This window comes from Oncorhynchus tshawytscha, linkage group LG11 (genome assembly GCF_018296145.1).
Source record: "Oncorhynchus tshawytscha isolate Ot180627B linkage group LG11, Otsh_v2.0, whole genome shotgun sequence".
NCBI lineage: Eukaryota > Metazoa > Chordata > Actinopteri > Salmoniformes > Salmonidae > Oncorhynchus > Oncorhynchus tshawytscha.
This window is the reverse complement of record NC_056439.1, coordinates 13161742-13180340: the sequence shown is the minus strand read 5'-3', so window position 1 is coordinate 13180340 and position 18599 is coordinate 13161742. Positions and strand designations below refer to the sequence as shown.

General features: G+C 40.4%; 1 protein-coding gene across 3 annotated transcripts; it reads left to right on the top strand.

Moving 5' to 3' along the window:
* Positions 1 to 1700: 1700 nt before the first annotated feature.
* Positions 1701 to 10804, top strand: styx (serine/threonine/tyrosine interacting protein). 3 transcript variants are annotated; one of them, XM_024436787.2, is made up of 12 exons: positions 1701 to 1920; positions 2292 to 2324; positions 2469 to 2522; positions 3396 to 3493; positions 3603 to 3663; positions 5279 to 5311; positions 6724 to 6760; positions 8374 to 8413; positions 8563 to 8613; positions 8729 to 8801; positions 8991 to 9084; positions 10239 to 10804. In XM_024436787.2, the coding sequence occupies exons 1-12, from the start codon at positions 1861 to 1863 to the stop codon at positions 10310 to 10312; spliced, it is 708 nt and encodes a 235-aa protein (XP_024292555.1). In that variant the 5' UTR covers positions 1701 to 1860; the 3' UTR covers positions 10313 to 10804. The 3 variants fall into 3 exon arrangements, with proteins under 3 accessions (XP_024292555.1, XP_024292556.1, XP_024292557.1); XM_024436789.2 differs by lacking the exon at positions 1701 to 1920 and adding an exon at positions 1982 to 2195; XM_024436788.2 differs by lacking the exon at positions 5279 to 5311 and having other exon boundaries at positions 1704 to 1920.
* The last annotated feature ends 7795 nt before the right edge of the window (positions 10805 to 18599 follow it).

The window sequence follows — 18599 nt, the reverse complement described above, 5'->3', positions numbered from 1 at the left end:
GCTTATCATGAGATACTCTACCTCAGGTGAGCAATAGCTCGAGACTTCCTTAGATATCGTGCACCAGCTGTTATTTACAAAATACATAGTCCGCCACCCTTTGTCTTACCAGAAGCCGCTATTCTATCCTGCCGGTGCAGCGTATAACCAGCCAGCTGTATGTTGATAGTGTCATCATTCAGCCACGACTCCGAGAAGCATAAGATATTACAGTTTTGAATGTCCCGTTGGTAGTTTAATCTTCTGAGTAGGTCATCTATTTCATTGTCCAAAGATTCCATGGTTGCTCGCAGAATGGAAGGAAGTGGGGGTTTATTCGATCGCCTACGAATTATTAGAAGGCAGCCCGCCCTCTGGACACTTTTTCTCCACCTCCTCTTCGCGCAAATCATGGGGATCTGCGCCTGTTCCTGAGAAAGCAGTATATCGTTCACGTCGTGCTCATCAGACTCATTAATAGAAAAAAGGATTCTGCCAGTCCGTGGTGAGTAATCACGGTCCTGATATACAGAAGTTATTTTCGGTCATAAGAGACTGTAGCGGCAACATTATGTACAAAATAAGTAAAAAAAATAAGTTACAAACAACGCAAATAAACAAACAAAAAATACAATTGGTTGGGGGCACTTAAAACGTCTGCCTTCTCTGGCTCCATTGTTATGAAGGAAGTAGATATTTTGGCATTTATTGCTATGGCGATAAACTGCAGAAGTAGATTAGGAGGCCCCCTATGGAGTCAGAATTTTCTGACCTCAACTGATCAAGACTCACCTCCAACAACACATAAAACTTCACATAACTCTGCCCCAAAACAATTACAAATTATCTCAACCACTGGCATAGGGGCTTTTTAGGTGAGCACTGATGCCACCCTGTGATAAGCAGTGCCCAATTCGCAAAATATTTATCGCCTCTCCGGGGCGCTGTTGCAGTGACGCATCATTCAAAAAAAGAATCTAACATAAATCATGTAGCAGATATAGTATATATCTGTAGAAAGAGTATGTGGCCTTTTCTGTAGCCTACCGGCTGTAGATAAAATCTATGACAATGTAATGAGAGACAGTTTTTACATCATGCAGGTTTCTCTGATCAAATAGCCTAAATGGCGCCCATCAAATAAAAAAGTGCTGACATGTTATTAACAAACAACATGCCCTAATAACAGGACAGGACAGGACAGTAAAATGGAAATTATGGAATGGACATACAGGCCTGAGTAGGGCTCTGAGTGTGTTTTGAGGGACTGAGGGTTTTACGTTTTTGCTTTGTATTTAGTTTTTAGTGAATTCCATTTTACGTTTTGGATATCCCTTTTTTTATTGGTCATCCGGGATCCTTGGGACATCCCTACCCTAACCTTAACCATAATCCTAACCCTAATCTTAATTTCTTTAAATTTCAAATTCAGTGGGGTAGGGATGTCCCAATGAACCAGATAGCACCAAAGCTTTTTTTAATTTCCAGCATCCAGTAGTGTGCGGAAATACACCGTTTGCCCTAAAACATCACCTGAGAAGAAGAATGGTTTCCACTAGTTACCATGAAAGCAACCCGTTTTAGTCTTAATTTAAGTTTATGTTTTGGCATAATGTTAGCCGCGTGGTTAGGTTGAAGGGTAGGTTTAAAATCACATTTTAAGAAGATAAATTGTAGAAATAGGCGTGGTTTATGACTTTGTGGAGTTGATAACTAGTGACGAACGACATCTACGTAACTTTGGTCACGTGACTCCTCCGAGCGAGCAGCATGGCGGACATGAATACGCAACCTCAAAACAAACTCCTGCAATTATACATTTAGCAAACCACGAAAACCGTGCGACAGGCCTAGGCCACGTCCGCCTGAGGTCACTGCAACATGGACGAGGATAATAAACTTCAGTTCCCGTCCCTTCCTGCGTCAAAGGATGACCTATTGGTAAGCGCTAGCATGCAAGCTAACGCAAATAGCAAATCATGAACAATTTAGCTAACTTTTGCGAGCATACTCAAAAACAGCCCGTATGAACAAATTACTCTAATAACATGTAATCGCACTCGCTAAATTGGACTTTTAGCTAAATGTAATCACGTATGAAGCATTTTTCAAATGTTTGTTTGCTAACTAGCTAACTACATATCGCCAGTCGAAAGAGTTCACCTGGCTGTCCCATTGGCAAGTGTAGCTTATGCTCGCTACAATAACACATCCAGGTAGGGGTATCTTGTGGCCGATGACTACTGACCGGCTAGAGAACTAGCTAACCAGTCCGTTAACATATTCCATTGATTTTCTTATCTATTCCACAGGACTGGGCGTATCCAATGAGAAGAGAGATGCAGGTACCGTTTGCTTGTTGCCCTTTTGTCCCCAAAATTGAATTATTGTAAGGGGCACCAAAAGTGACTGCTGCTGAGTGATTAGCTATAGTAGCTAAATCATGTAATCTCATAATGATGTACCTAAAACCTGTTCATCTGTTTTAGGAAATTCTACCAGGCCTGTTTTTAGGTCCCTACTCAGCTGCTATGAAAAGCAAGGTAATTTGGTATCCTGTAAATCTGCTGGGGTGGCTGTTCTTATCTGCTGAGGGCAGGTGTGGGTGCAGGCATTTGTTCCAGACTAGTCAAGCAGAAACTGTTTACAGTTTAAGAACCAAACGGAATGAAACTAAGAGGAAACTACCAAAGTATTTTTATTTAACCTTTTTTAGCTAGACAAGCCAGTTCAGAACAAATTCTTATTTACAATGACGGCCTACCCCAGCCAAACCCGGACGATGCTGGGCCAATTGTGCGCCGCCCTATGGGACTCCCAATCATGGCCGGATGTGATGCAGCCTAGATTCGAACCAGGTACTGCAGTGACGCCTCTTGCACTGAGATGCAGTGTCTTAGTCCACTCCCCCCATAAGTAACGCTAATTTGCAATAGATAACGTTTTGCAACAGAATTGGCGTAATGGTTTACACCCCTGATTCAACCTGTCAAATCTTGACTATAGACTGGGTTTAGTTGATTACTAGAAGCAGGTGTGTTTCTGCTTGGCTAGATGAAAAGCCAGAACCCACACCGGCCCTCTACGTTGGTCATCGAAACATTGAAGGTCCTCAGCACGGTTTTCCGAAAGTGATGGAACTTATGCTTACAAGTGTTTTAATGATCCTACAACGCGCCGAATAACAAATTGTGTGTCGTTGGAGCATGTGTTAATACTGATAGGATCGAAAGAAAGGCAGGGCTGCTCTCTGATCAACCTTCTCCAAATCTTACCTTGAAATGATAATTATTCCACAATATTAATGACGGATCAGCTCCTAGTGAGATGATTTTGGGAAATCGTGCCCTGCACTATAAAAATAACAACATATTGTAGAATCTCAAAGTTAACTCATCTCTTTTGGTCTCTTTTAGCTTTCTGTCCTTGAAAGACAGGGGATAACGCACATGGTGTGTGTCCGCCAAGATATCGAGGCCAATTTTATAAAGCCCAACTTCCCACATAAATTTAGGTAAGCGACAAACTGAGAACAGGTACTTGTAGTGTTTATAACTCAGCCAATGACATCTCTCACTTAATTTATCAGCCAATTAATGTGGCCTGCTTTCTTCTGTTTTCAGATACCTCGTTTTAGATATTGCTGACAATCCTGTGGAAAACATAATTAGATATTTCCCTATGGTGAGTTTCAGCATGTGTGGTGGATAATGTCACATAGTATTTCAGTCGGTCAATAAAAAAAGTGGTCAGCTGAAGCAGATGCAAAGCTACAGGACTGTTTTGCTAGCACAGACTGGAATATGTTCCGGGATTCTTCTGATGGCATTGAGGAGTACACCACCTCAGTCACTGGCTTCATCAATAAGTGCATCGATGACGTCGTCCCCACAGGGACTGTACGTACAATTGAAGTCGGAAGTTTACATATACTTAGGTTGGAGTCATTAAAACTAGTTTTTCAACCACTCCACAAATTTCTTGTTAGCAAACTATAGTTTTGGCAAGTCTACTTTGTGCATGACACAAGTATTTTTTCCAATAATTGTTTACAGACAGATTATTTCACTTATACTTCACTGTATCACAATTCCAGTGGCTCAAAAGTTTACATGCAATAAGTTGACTGTGCCTTTAAACAGTTTGGAAAATTCCAGAAAATTATGTAATGGCTTTAGACCACGCAGCCGTCATACCGCTCAGGAAGGGGACATGTTCTGTCTCCTAGAGATGAATGTACTTTGGTGTCAAAGTGCAAATCTATCCCAGAACAACAGCAAAGGACCTTGTGGAGATACTTTTGTACCGGTTTCCTCCAGTATCTATATCCACAGTAAAACTTGTCCTGCATCATGTTGTGGGGGTGCTTTGCTGCAGAAGGGACTGGTGTACGTCACAAAATAGATGTTATCATGAGGAAGTAAAATTATGGGATATATTGAAGCAACAGCTCAAGACATCAGTTAGGAAGTTAAAGCTTGGTCGTAAATGGGTCTTCCAACTGGACAATGACCCCAAGCATACTTCCAAAGTTGTGGAAAAATGGCTAAAGGACAACAAAGTCAAGGTATTGGAGTGGCCATCAGAAGGCCCTGACCTCAATCCTGTAGAACATTTTTGGGCAGAACTGAAAAAGTGTGTGCGAGCAAGGAGGCCGACCAACCTGACTCAGTTACACCAGCTCTGTCACCAGCTCTGTCAAATTTACCCAACTTATTGTGGGAAGCTTGTTGAAGGCTACCCAAAACGTTTGACCCAAGTTAAACAATTTAAAGGCAATGCTACTAAATACTAATTGAGTGTATGTAAACTTCTGACCCACTGGGAAAGTGAAAGAAATAAAAGCGGAAATAAATAATTCTCTCCACTATTATTCTGACATTACACATTCTTAAAATTAAGTGATCCTAACTGACCTAAGATGGATTTTTTTACTAGGCTTAAATGTCAGCAATTGTGAAAAACTGAGTTTAAATGTATTTGGCTAAGGTATATGTAAACTTCTGACTTCAACTGTACATACCCCAACCAGAAGCCATGGATTACAAGCAACATCCGCACTGAGCTATTGGGTAGAGCTGCCGCTTTCAACGAGTGGGGGACTAACCCGGGAAGCTTATAAGAAATCCCACAATGCCCTCAGAAGAACCATCAAACAGGCAAAGTGTCAATACTGGAATAAGATCGAATCTTACTGATGGATTACCAGGACGTGTACTCCGAGCATGCGCAACTGGCAAGAGTCTTCATTGACATTTTTAATCTCTCCCTGTCTGTAATACCAACTTTTTTCAAGCAGACCACCATAGTCCCTGTGCCCAAGAACACTAAGGTAACCTGCCTAAATGACTACTGACCCATAGCACTCACGTCTGTAACCATGAAGTGCTTTGAAAGGTCAGTCATCGCTCACATAGACACCATTATCCCAGAAGCCCTAGACCCACTCCAATTTGCATACCGCCCCAACAGATCCATAAATTATGTAATCTCTATTGCACTCCACACTGCCCTTTCCCACATGGACAAAAGGAACACCTGTGAGAATGCTATTCATTGACTACAGCTCAGCGTTCCACACCATAGTGCCTTCAATGCTCACCCTGGTACTAAACACCTCCCTCTGCAACTGGATCCTGACGGGCCACCCCCGGGTGGTAAGGGTAGGTAACAACACATTTGCCACGCTGATCCTCAACATGGGGGCCCCTCAGGGGTGCGTGCTCATTCTCCTCCTGTACTCCCTGTTCACTCATGACTGCATGGCCAGGCACAACTCCAACACCATCATTAAGTTTGCCGATGACACAACTGTAGTAGGCCTGATCACCGACAACAATGAGACAGCCTATAGGGAGGAGGTCAGAGACCTGGCTGTGTGGTGCCAGGACAACAACCTCTCCCTCAACGTGATCAAGACAAAGCAGATGATTGTGGACTACAGGAAAAAGAGGACCGGGCATGCCCCCATTCTCATCGACGGGGCTGAAGTGGTACAGGTTGAGAGCTTCAAGTTCCTTGGTGTCCAGTACACCAATAAACCATCATGGTCCAAACACACCAAGACAATCCAGGGCACGACGAAGCCTATTCCTGCTCGGGAGACTGAAAATATGTGGCATGGGTCCTCAGATCCTCAATGTTCTACAGCTGCACCATTAAAACTGGTTGCATCACTGCCAGGTATGGCCTGCTCGGCCTCTATACCAGGCGGTGTCCGAGGAAGGCCCTGAAAATTGTCAGAATCCAGCCACCCTAGTCATAGAATGTTCTCTCTGCTACTGCATGGCAAGCGGTACCGGAGTGCCAAAAGAGTGCTACGTCCAAAAGGCTTCTTCCCCCAACCCATAAGACTCCTGAACAGCTGATCAAATGGCTACCCAGACTATTTGCATTGCCCACCTACGCTGCTACTACTCTATTTATTATCTATGCATAGTCACTTTAACTTCCGACATGTACATATTACCTCAATTACCTTGACTAACCGGTGCCCCCGCACATTGAATCTGTACCTGTACCCCTGTATATAGCCTCGCTATTGTTATTTTACCACTGCTCTTTAATTATTTGTTACTGTTATTTTTCATTTTTTTACTTAACCAACAATGCAGTTAATTTTTTTGTTAAGGGCTTTATAAGTAAGCATTTCACTGTAAAGGTGTTGTATTCGGGACATGTGACTACAATTTGATTTGATTTGCCCTGTCATGTTAAAATGTATATATTTTCCTCTCTCCACAGATTAAAGAATTTATTGATGACTGTTTAGCCAGTGGAGGTAATAAACATTTCTTTAATTGAATAGTATCTTGTCTTTAGAATTTAGTTGCAATAAACTGTGTGCGTACAACAGTGTGCGGGTACTTTTACTTCAATGTTACATTTCTTGTACCCTGCATCTTGAGAATTGTTGGAATTTGCAGTACTATACAGTACTTGTGAACTCTTTACAATATACACTACTGTTAAAAATTTTGGGGTCACTTAGAAATGTCCTTGTTTTTGAAAGAAAAGCAACTTTTTTTGTCCGTTTAAAATACCTTCACATTTATCAGAAATACAAGGTAGACATTGTTAATGTTGTAAATAACTAGTGTAGCTGGAAACGGTTGATTTTTAAAAAAATGTATTTTTATGGAGTATCTACAGATGCCCATTATCAGCAACCATCACTCCTGTGTTCTAATGGCACGTTGTGTTAGCTAATCCAAGTTTATCATTTTAAAAGGCAAATTGATCATTAGAAAACCATTTTGCCTGTTTGAAGGCTGTTCAATGCGAGAAATTGCCAAGAAACTGAAGATCTGGTACAACACTGTGTACTACTCCCTTCACAGAACAGCGCAAACTGGCTCTAACTACAATAGAAAGAGGAGTGGGAGGCCCCGGTGCACAACTGAGCAAGAGGACAAGTACATTAGTGTCTAGTTTGAGAACAGACGCCTCACAAGTCCTCAACTGGCAACTTCATTAAATAGTACCCGTCTCAACATCAACAGTGAAGAGGCGAATCTGGGATGCTGGCCGCCTAGGCAGAGTTCCTCTGTCCAGTGTCTGTGTTTTGCCCACCTCTTCTTTTTATTGACCAGTCTGAGATATGGCTTTTTCTTTGCAACTCTGCCTAGAAGTTCAGCATCCCGGAGTCGCCTCTTCATTGTTGATGTTGAGACTGGTGTTTTGCAGGTACTATTTAACGAAGCTGCCAGTTTTAGGACTTGTGAGGCATCTGTTTCTCAAACTAGGCGCTCTAATGTACTTGTCCTCTTGCTCAATTGTGCATTGGGGACTCCCACTCCTCTTTCTATTCTGGTTAGGGACAGTTTGCGCTGTTCTGGGAAGGGAGTAGTACACAGCGTTGTACCAGATCTTCAGTTTCTTGGCCATTTCTCGCATGGAATAGCCTTCATTTCTCAGAACAAGAATAGACTGATGAGTTTCAGAAAAGTTATTTGTTTCTAGCCATTTTGAGCCTGTAATCGAACCCACAAATGCTGATGCTCCAGATATTCAACTAGTCTAAAGAAGGCCAGTTTTATTCCTCCTTTAATCAGAACTACAGTTTTCAGCTGTGCTAACATAATTGCAACGGGGTTTTCTAATCAACATCAGCCTTTTAAAATTATAAACTTGGATTAGCTAACACATGCCATTGGAACACAGAAGTGATGGTTGCTGATATTGGGCCTCTGTATGCCTATGTAGATATGCCATAAATCAGCTGTTTCCAGCTACAATAGTCAATAACAACATTAACAATGTCTACACTATTTCTGATCAATTTGATGTTTTAATGGACAAACAATGTGCCTTTCAAAAACAAGGGGATTTATAAGTGACCCAAACTTTTGAACAGTAGTGTATCTTGACTCTGTCCTTGTCTTGTTCACATAGGAAAGGTACTAGTTCATGGAAACGCAGGGATATCAAGAAGGTTTGTCACATCTCATGTTATAGATTAGATTTTTAATAGATCCTTACTGTTTGAAAATACTCTTCTTGCCTGCTTGAGTATTGATCTTGCTTGATCTTCCTGTTAGACAAGTATTACTCTCAATCACAATTATTGTCTTGTCCTTTCAGCGCTGCCTTAGTTATTGCATACCTTATGGAGACATTTGGCATAAAGTACAGGTAAGACCATTCAACAAACCAAGCAGGTTTAATTTATTGCAGAGACACTGTCCAGATGCATTGTGACCAAATATCTAGTAACATGTCCTTCTGAAATGTGCTGGTTCTTCTACAGGGATGCTTTCAGCCACGTTCAGGAGAGGAGATTCTGCATCAACCCTAACGTGGGCTTTGTGCATCAATTACAGGTAGGGTCCTGTGTATCAAGTCGTGAACTCATAATCTTTCAAACAGCTCTGATCACTGAGATTACATGAGGCATATTCAATGGTTTTCAACTTTACAAATGTGTCAGATGGATGTCTGCTTGATACAAGACATTTCTGTCTGAATGGTTTTTAATGCAGCGCTCCATCTCTTGATGATGTGTTTTCCAGGAATATGAAGCGATCTACTCAGCTAAACTAACCATCAAGATGATGTCACCAATACAGCTGGGCAGATCGTTCTCCCTGCATGCTGGAATGCCAGGTCAGTGTGTGCATCTTCCATTCATGTTACAGTTACAGGAACCTGGGCTCATTCCACGCTTACCATACACGTCTGTGTCACCGTGGGTGCATTTTAAGATGACTTACCAACAGCCTAGAAAGTCCTCGATTGCAGTCGGCGGAGGTTCTTATGTACAGACAACACATTTAGTGGTTTTCCAACCGCAAAGCTCATAGCAACAGGGCAGCGTCAAAATACCCACCGTTGTTCAATAGAGGTTTTAGTTAGAGAAGAGTTTATTGTGACATTCTACCACCCTATATCGTCCAACAACACATTAAGAACACTCACAAACTAAATATCATATTGTGGTAAGAGGTCTCTCAAATATCACATTTGTTTGGATCCACTATAGCAGGGGTACTCAAGTACTATTTGAGAAGTTCCGGTCACACACCTTTCCTAGGTGGCAAACCCCCCAACTCGAAACCCATGCGACCCAAACTGTTCACAGCCCTGTTGGCGGAGATAGAATTATTCATTTTAAAGCTAATTTCCCGCAATTCTACACATTTTCCATGCCTTATGAGTGTTTATATGATATCGGGTTGAAGACTGACCGCGGTCTGCCAGTAGAGTATATGGGGGCACTACAGCTTATAAATCGTGGCAAATTATTCTTATTCAGGTTCACGTAGGTCAAGCTAAACACCCTAATTAATGATTGGGGGACAATTGTGCTTTCCACAATAGCTGCAGGGTGCAGTGGATGAGGAGCAACTGCAGAGACTTGAAGCGACTTAAATCAAAACGGCATGACCGCCAATCATGTGGTTTATGCAGTTGACATGTAGGCTCAACTTTTATCCCTGTATTGCAATATGCATTGAAAGAAGTTGATCAGCAACTGAACAGAATTGATGCTCTCATAAGTGCCCAAAGATAAGCGACTCTTTCCCATGAAATTCAGGTGTTTACACACAGTTTATTAAAGGGATACTTCGGTAATTTCCTACATACCCGATTCAGACAAACTCACAGATACCATTTTTATGGCTCTGCGTGCAGTTTGAAAAAAATGTAAGGTAACATATTGTACCGAAGTATCCCTTTTAAGTTCACCACCAGTCACTGCTATCTTTCCCTTTCTTTATTACTGGATGTTTGACCCTGTGAATGTCTGTACTTCTCAGGCAGCCTTAAACGAAGCCTGGAAGAAGACGAGGATTTCGGGGGAATGCAGGTCACTGCTGCACAGAACGGATAGGTTTATTATGCAGATAGAGGTGTCTTTGCATACAGTGCACTCTTTTAAAAAAAAAAAAAACATTTTTATTGGGATTAAAAATGTGAATATTTCAACTTTTCTAAAGGGGACGGGTGGGGGGGGGATTAGGTTCGCTTCCTGACGTTTGAGACCAAAGGGAGGGGGGGTACAGTTTCATAAGTGATTATTATTTTTTGCTGTATGCACTGTTTTTTGCAGTTTTATACTATTTAAAGCATTTTGCATTTTCAGCGGGACAGTATTGCAATAATGCACTTTTGATACTTGATTTGTCATTTCTCGCCAGAAGGTGGCAGTTGGCGTAAGTGACAGTAATAGAAAGTCAATGCCCTATGGAGAGATGGAGGCCCACATTTGGGAGTGTTGGACAGAGATCAGGCTTAAAATGTGATGGTATTTAAATGAAAGGGAGAGAAAAAAGCTTGCCAGAGAATTAACGACCCACTGCTCAATAAACAGACGGCTAACATGCCTGTTGTACTGTCATTTCTAGATTATCAAATTAACACTATTATGGACGTTTACGTAAAAGTCAATGCACCCAAGTAGTATAAGTCAGGTTTTTGTATTTCGAGCAATAGACAAAGTAACAACCAGTCGAATGTTTAAAAAGTATTTATTTGCCTTTTACATAGAATGTATTCTTATAATTAAATGATAAAATACAAATGTCTACAGTTAAGACTACTGAAAATAAGGTTGAATAAATAAGCTTTCACTACAATTACACTTAATTTACCCCACACAAATATACATGGCAATTCTTTGATATCTGATACCAAATGTACTGTAGCTATGTAGTTTATGGGACAGAATTTCCTCTTGATTACAAACTTCCTGAGGGCTGAAATAACCAGTAACTAATACAACCCATGTCAAATCAAATTGTATTTGTCACATGCGCTGAATACAACCGGTGTACAGTCGTCGCCAACGGTTTTGAGAATGACACAAATATTAATTTTCACAAAGTCTGCTGCCTCAGTTTGTATGATGGCAATTTGCATATACTCCAGAATGTTATGGAGAGTGATTAGATGAATTGCAAAGTCCCTCTTTGCCATGCAAATTAACTGAATCCCCAAAAAACATTCCCACTGCATTTCAGCCCTGCCACAAGACGACCAGCTGACATGTCAGTGATTCTCTCTTTAACACAGGTGTGAGTGTTGATGAGGACAAGGCTGGAGATCACTTTGTCATGCTGATTGAGTTCGAATAACAGGCTGGAAGCTTCAAAAGGAGGGTGGTGCTTGGATTCATTGTTCTTCCTCTTTCAATCATGGTTAACTGCAAGGAAACACATGCCGTCATCATTGCTTTGCACAAAAATGGCTTCACACGCAAGGATTATGCTGCCAGTAAGATTGCACTTAAATCAACCATTTATCGGATCAAGAACTTCAAGGAGAGTGGTTCAACTGTTGTGAAGAAGGCTTCAGGACACCCAAGAAAGTCCAGCAAGTGCCAGGACCATCTTCTAATGTTGATTCAGCAGCGGGATCGGAGCACCGCCAACACAGAGCTTGCTCAGGATTGGTAGCAGGCAGGTGTGAGTGCATCTGCACGCACAGTGAAGCGAAGACTTTTGGAAGATGGCCTGGTGTCAAGAAGGGCAGCAAAGAAGCCAGACTGATATTCTGTAAAAGGTACAGGGATTGGACTACTGAGGTAAAGTCATTTTCTCTGATGAATCCCCTTTCCGATTGTTTGGGGCATCCGGAAACAAGCTTGTCCGGAGAAGACAAGGTGAGCTCTACCATCAGTCCCGTGTCATGCCAACAGTAAAGCATCCTGAGACCATTAATGTGTGGGGTTGATTCTCAGCCAAGGGAGTGGGCTCACTCACAATTTTTCCTAAGAACACAGCCATGAATAAAGAATGGTACCAACACATCCACCTAGAGCAACTTCTCCCAACCATCCAGGAACAGTTTGGTGACGAACAATGCCCTTTCCAGCATGATGGAGCACCTTGCCATAAGGCAAAAGTGACAACTAAGTGGCTTGGGGAACAAAACAGATATTTTAGGTCCATGGCCAGGAAACTACCCCAGACCTTAATCGCATTGAGAATTTGTGGTCAATCCTCAAGAGGCGGGTGGACAAACAAAAACCCACAAATTCTGACGGACTCCAAGCATTGATTATGCAAGAATAGGCTGCCATCAGTCAGGATGTGGCCCAGAAGTGAATTGACAGCATGCCAGGGTGGATTGCAGAGGTCTTGAAAAAGAAGTGTCAACACTGCAAATGTTGACTCTTTGCATCAACTTCATGTAATTGTCAATAAAAACCTTTGCCACGTATGAAATGCTTGTAATTATACTTCTACTTAGTATTCCATAGTAACATCTGACCAAAATATCTAAAGACACTGAAGCAAGAAACTTTGTGGAAATTAATATTTGTCATTCTCAAAACTTTTGGCCATGACTGTAGTCCTTACCATGAAATGCTTACTTTACAAGCCCTTAACCAACAATGGAGTTAAGAAAATATTTTCCAAAACTAAATTGGGGGGGGAATGGAAGAATCACATATGTATACAGTTGAAGTCAGAAGTTTACATACACCTTCGTCAAATACATGTAAACTCAGTTATTCACAATTTGACATTTAGTCCTGTTTACAGTCAGATTATTTAACTTAATCACAATTCCAGTGGGTCAGAAGTTTAAATACACTAAGTTGACACTGCCTTTAAACAGCTTGGAAAATGTCAGAAAATTATGTCATGGCTTTAGAAGCTTCTGTTAGGCTAATTGACATAATTTGAGTCAATTGGAGGTGTACCTGTGGATGTATTTCAAGGCCTACCTTCAAACTCGGTGCCTCTTTGCTTGACATCAAGGGAAAATCAAAAGAAATCAGCCAAGACCTCAGGAATTTTTTTGTAGACCTCCAGAAGTCTGGTTCATCCTTGGGAGCAATTTTCTGAATGCCTGAAGGTACCACATACCAACAATAGTATGCATGTATGAACACCATGGGACCACGCAGCCGTCATACCGCTCAAGAAGGAGACGTGTTCTGTCTCCTAGAGATGAACGTACTTTGGTGCAAAAAGTGCACATCAATCCCAGAACACCAGCAAAGGACATTGTGAAGATGTTGGTGGAAACCGGTACAAAAGTATCTATATCCACAGTTAAACAAGTCCTATATCGGCATAACCTGAAAGGCCGCTCAGCAAGGAAGAAGCCACTGCTCCAAAACCGTCATAACAAGCCAGGCTACGGTTTGCAACTGCACATGGGGACAAAGATCATACTTTTTGGAGAAATGTCCTCTGGTCTGGTGAAACAGAACTACAAAAATATAAGCTGAAATAAATAGTTCTCTCTACTATTATTCTGACATTTCACATTCTTAAAATAAAGTGGTGATCCTAACTGACCTAAAATAGAGAATTTTTACTAGGATTAAATGTCAGGAATTGTGAAAAACTTGAGTTTAAATGTATTTGGCTAAGGTGTATGTAAACTTCCGACTTCAACTGTATATGCTGAACAAAAATATAAACGCAACATGTAAAGTGTTGGTTTCATGAGCTAAAATAAAAGATCCCAGAAATGTTCTATACGCACGAAAAACGTTTTCCTCAAAAAAAATCTGTTCGTTTACATACCTGTTAGTGAGCATTTCTCCTTTGTCAAGACAATCCATTATATGGATATGTGTGAGTGTATTGTGATGGAAGGTGGGGTGTGTGTTTTTTGTATTCGGAAATGTGTGGAGGAAAGTGAGTAAAATTGGTTGCAAAAGCCAGAGCCGATTTGTGTGTGTCTGTGAGCAGGAGTTGTGACAGAGCGCTTTCAATGTTGTGCATACATGGGATATACATTTAAAATAGATTATACAAAATTATACAAAGATTCAACAAAGCCAAAGCCCCAAGTTGGGTGAGCATAATATACAAGCTGCAAATTTGTATTTATTTTTTATTTTACTAGGCAAGTCAGTTAAGAACAAACTCTTATTTTCAATGACGGCCTAGGAACAGTGGGTTAACTGCCTGTTCAGGGGCAGAACGACAGATTTGTACCTTGTCACCTCGGGGATTTGAACTTGCAACCTTTTGGTTACTAGTCCAACGCTCTAACCACTAGGCTACCCTGCCGCCCCATGAGAACGTTGATGACCCAGGTATTATTTTGTGCCACAATACTTTGCCCCCTCTGACTGTGTGTGACCCTCCCCATGGCTTACTGCAGCTAGTGTTGCCAGCAAGTATTGTGGCACAAAATAATCAAAAGGTCTGACTGCACAGGGGGGGATCTGAGCGGCATCAGCTATAAATTGACATTGGTTAATCAAATCTCCCCGTTCTTGCTCAATTTTGCATGCCTTCTCAAAAAGCTACAACTGTATATGTGTTCACACCAAGTGTTCTCTTGAGTTTGGCTCGGGGATCCAACAACTGTTAAACATCTGAGCTTGTGGATGTTTGTGAGGTGTGTGTGTGTATGTACTGTATCCCACATCTGTTGCTATGGGGTAATGATGTTAGGGACAATACAGGATGAATCACAATAATTGTTTGCCAAAATAATTTTTGTAAAGTCAATCCTGGTTATAGGTAACAATCCTTTGTATGGACTGCCAACATTATTACGCATATTATTCATTAATTGTATAAATAAATGGAGATATGCAAGAGTTTTAATATATAGACATTTTTTAAATAACTATACAATAGAATTGAGGTGAGTGCTTTTGGAAACGCTTTTGGCATTTAAACTGCTTCTGTTCTGTAGGTGGCACTGCATGCTCTTTTTAAAGGATGGGTCCCAACCTCTCAAACGCCCTAGGATACAGGTGGACGGGTGGTCTGCCAGTCACTGGAATGACAATCCATGGGGGGAGATTTTAGAGGGTGTAATAGTGGAGAACAATTGGAGATTTATTCAGTGGCAGTGCAAATACCATGGTACAGCTATATGGACACTCAATCATTATGTTACTTTTTAATTGAAAGTTTACAAACATATATTATGATAAATAGAATTGAAACTTGTATTGCATTATTGTAAATGGTGAAATAAGTATAGCCAGTTATAATTGTAATGGCTTAGCAGATAATAAAAGACAATTCGTATTTACCTGGCTAAAATAGAAGGAATATAATATCTATTGTTTACAGGAAACTCATTAAACAATTTTAGATGAAGTTGTGTGGAGAAAGGACTGGGAGGGGGCGAAATATACACTACCGGTCAAGTGTTTTAGAACTCCTACTCATTGAAGGGTTTTTCTTTATTTTTACTATTTTTTATATTGTAGAATAATAGTGAAGACTTCAAAACTATGAAATAACACCTATGGAATTATGTAGTAACCAAAAAAATGTTAAACAAATCAAAATATATTTTATATTTGTGATTCTTCAAATAGCCACCCTTTGCCTTGATAATTGCCAAGAGTGTGCAAAGCTTTCTCTTAACCAGCTTCACCTGGAATACTTTTCCAACGATCTTGAGGGAGTTCCCACATATACTGAGCACTTGTTGGCTGCTTAACCTGACTCAGTTACACCAGCTCTGTCAGGAGGAATGGGCCGAAATTCACCCAACTTATTGTGGGAAGCTTGTGGAAGGCTACCCAAAATGTTTGACCCAGGTTTCTAGGCCTCCTTGCTCACACACGCTTTTTCAGTTCTGCCCACAAATGTTCTATGGGATTGTGGTAAGGGCTTTGTGATGGCCACTCCAATACCTTGACTTTGAAGCAATTTTGCCACAACTTTGGAAGTATGTTTGGGGTCATTGTCCATTTGGAAGACCCATTTGTGACCAAGCTTTAACTTCCTGACTGATGTCAATATATCCACATAATTTTCCTACCTCATGATGCCATCTATTTTTGTGAAGTGCACCAGTCCCTCCTGTAGCAAAGAACCCCCACAACATGATGCTGCCACCCCGTGCTTCATGGTCGGGATGGTGTTCTTCGGCTTGCAAACAGTTCTATTTTTGTTTCATCAGACCAGAGGACATTTCTCCAAAAAGTACGATCTCGGTCTCCATGTGCAGTTGCAAACCGTAGTCTGGCTTATTTTTTTGGCGGTTATGGATCAGTGGCTTCTGCCTTGCTGAGCGGCCTTTCAGGTTATGTCGATATAGGACTCGTTTTACTGTGGATATAGATACTTTTGTACCCGTTTCCTCCAGCATCTTCACAAGGTCCTTTGCTGTTGTTCTGGGATTGATTGCACTTTTCGCACCAAAGTACATTCATCTCTAGGAGACAGAACGCATCTCCTTCCTGAGCGGTATGATGGCTCCGTGGTCCCATGGTGTTTATACTTGCGTACTATTTTTTGTACAGATGAACGTGGTACCTTCAGGCATTTGGAAATTGCTCCCAAGGATGAACCAGACTTGTGGAGGTCTACAATCTTTTGATTTTCCCATGATGTCAAGCAAAGAGGCACTGAGTTTGAAGGTAGGCTTTGAAATACATCCACAGGTACACCTCCAATTGACTCAAATTATATCAATTAGCCTATCAGAAGCTTCTAAAGTCATTACATAATTTCTGGAATTTACCAAGTTGTTTAAAGGCACAGTCAACTTAGTGTATATAAACTTCTGACCCACTGGAATTGTGATACAGTGAATTATAAGTGAAATAATCTGACTGTAAACAATTGTTGGAAAAATGATTGTGTCATGCACAAAGTAGATGTCCTAACCAACTTGCCAAAACTATAGTTTATTAACAAGAAATTTGAGGAGTGGTTGAAAAATGAGTTTTAATGACTCCAACCTAAGTGTATGTAAACGTCCGACTTCAACTGTACATATATACATACACATGTACACTTCTTTAAAAATATACCTTTCCGTATTATTCCCCGCAAACCCTTACCACCACTCCCCCAATTGGAATACAGTAATAAACAATATCACTTCGGCTCCTACTTCCAGCTATACACATTATGGTTATGTTTTGTTTGTTTTTATTCCTGGCCTTCCTCTATTTCTGATGTCCATCCAGTTTGATATTTTTAACTGCTATTTCACAAAAGTTCTGAATTTATATACATTTTACAGACCCTGTATGTTTTACATTCAACCCCTTCCATCTATCTCTTACCATCCATATTGGATTTATTTTTCAACGGTTAGCTGTTAAATGTTAGCTGTTAAAATTAGATCCAATAATAGTATTAAGGGATTAGAAATATAAAACAAAGGTGTCATTGTACGTTGATGATCCATGTTCTTTTAAATCCACCATTTGGATCCCTCCACAGCCTCATAGAGGATCTAGATCATTTTTCTAACCTCTCTGGATACAGCCAAGTTATGTTAAGTGTACTATATTATGTATTGGATCACAAAAAAACAACTTTTACATTACCGTGTAACTACTATGAATTTTGTCTGGCTTGCCATTCCAGGGTGATTATTCCACAAATAGACCGGTATTTTCCTTTCACGGTAGCAAGATCTTAACTATTTTTGCTAACTTTCTAGAAAAATGTATTTTAGTGAGATTTTAGTGAGATTTCTTTCTTTTGGGATATTAATGCCGAGTATGTCCACTTCAAAGTCAGATAATTTTATTGGTAAGTTTACCAATAAAATGATCTGACTTTGAAGTGGACATACTCGGCATTAATATCCCAAAAGAAAGAAATCTCACTAAAATCTCACTAAAATACATTTTTCTAGAAAGTTAGCAAAAATAGTTAAGATCTTGCTACCGTGAAAGGAAAATACCGGTCTATTTGTGGAATAATCACCCTGGAATGGCAAGCCAGACAAAATTCATCTAGCCTATTTATATAATGAATATGAATTTAGAGGGCAGAAATTAGTCAATATTAAAGCATTAGACCTCTCACTAAAAGCTTCAGTCATGCAAAACTAAATCCGAACTGGTTCTCTAGCAGATTAGTAAGAATGTCTCACCTCATGTTCAAGCATGGCATTTTTCCCTTTTTTCAGATTACAACCTCTCACTTTTGGTTTGAAAATTAGAAAATGTAATTCTCTCTATAATATTGCTATTTTTATAACAAGCCATGGAAAGTTGGTTGTAATTTCAGTTTAATCCAACAGAAAAGACAAAACAAATATTACAACAAATATTATGGTACAACTCAAATATTCTAATTGATTACATTTTTGGCAGGGGAATAAAACATCTTGGTAAATATATATTTTTAATCATAAATAGGACTTGTGGAGTTATGTCACACATTCAGCTAACATATATTAATGTAAATGTCCGCTCTACTCAAAATTACAACCAA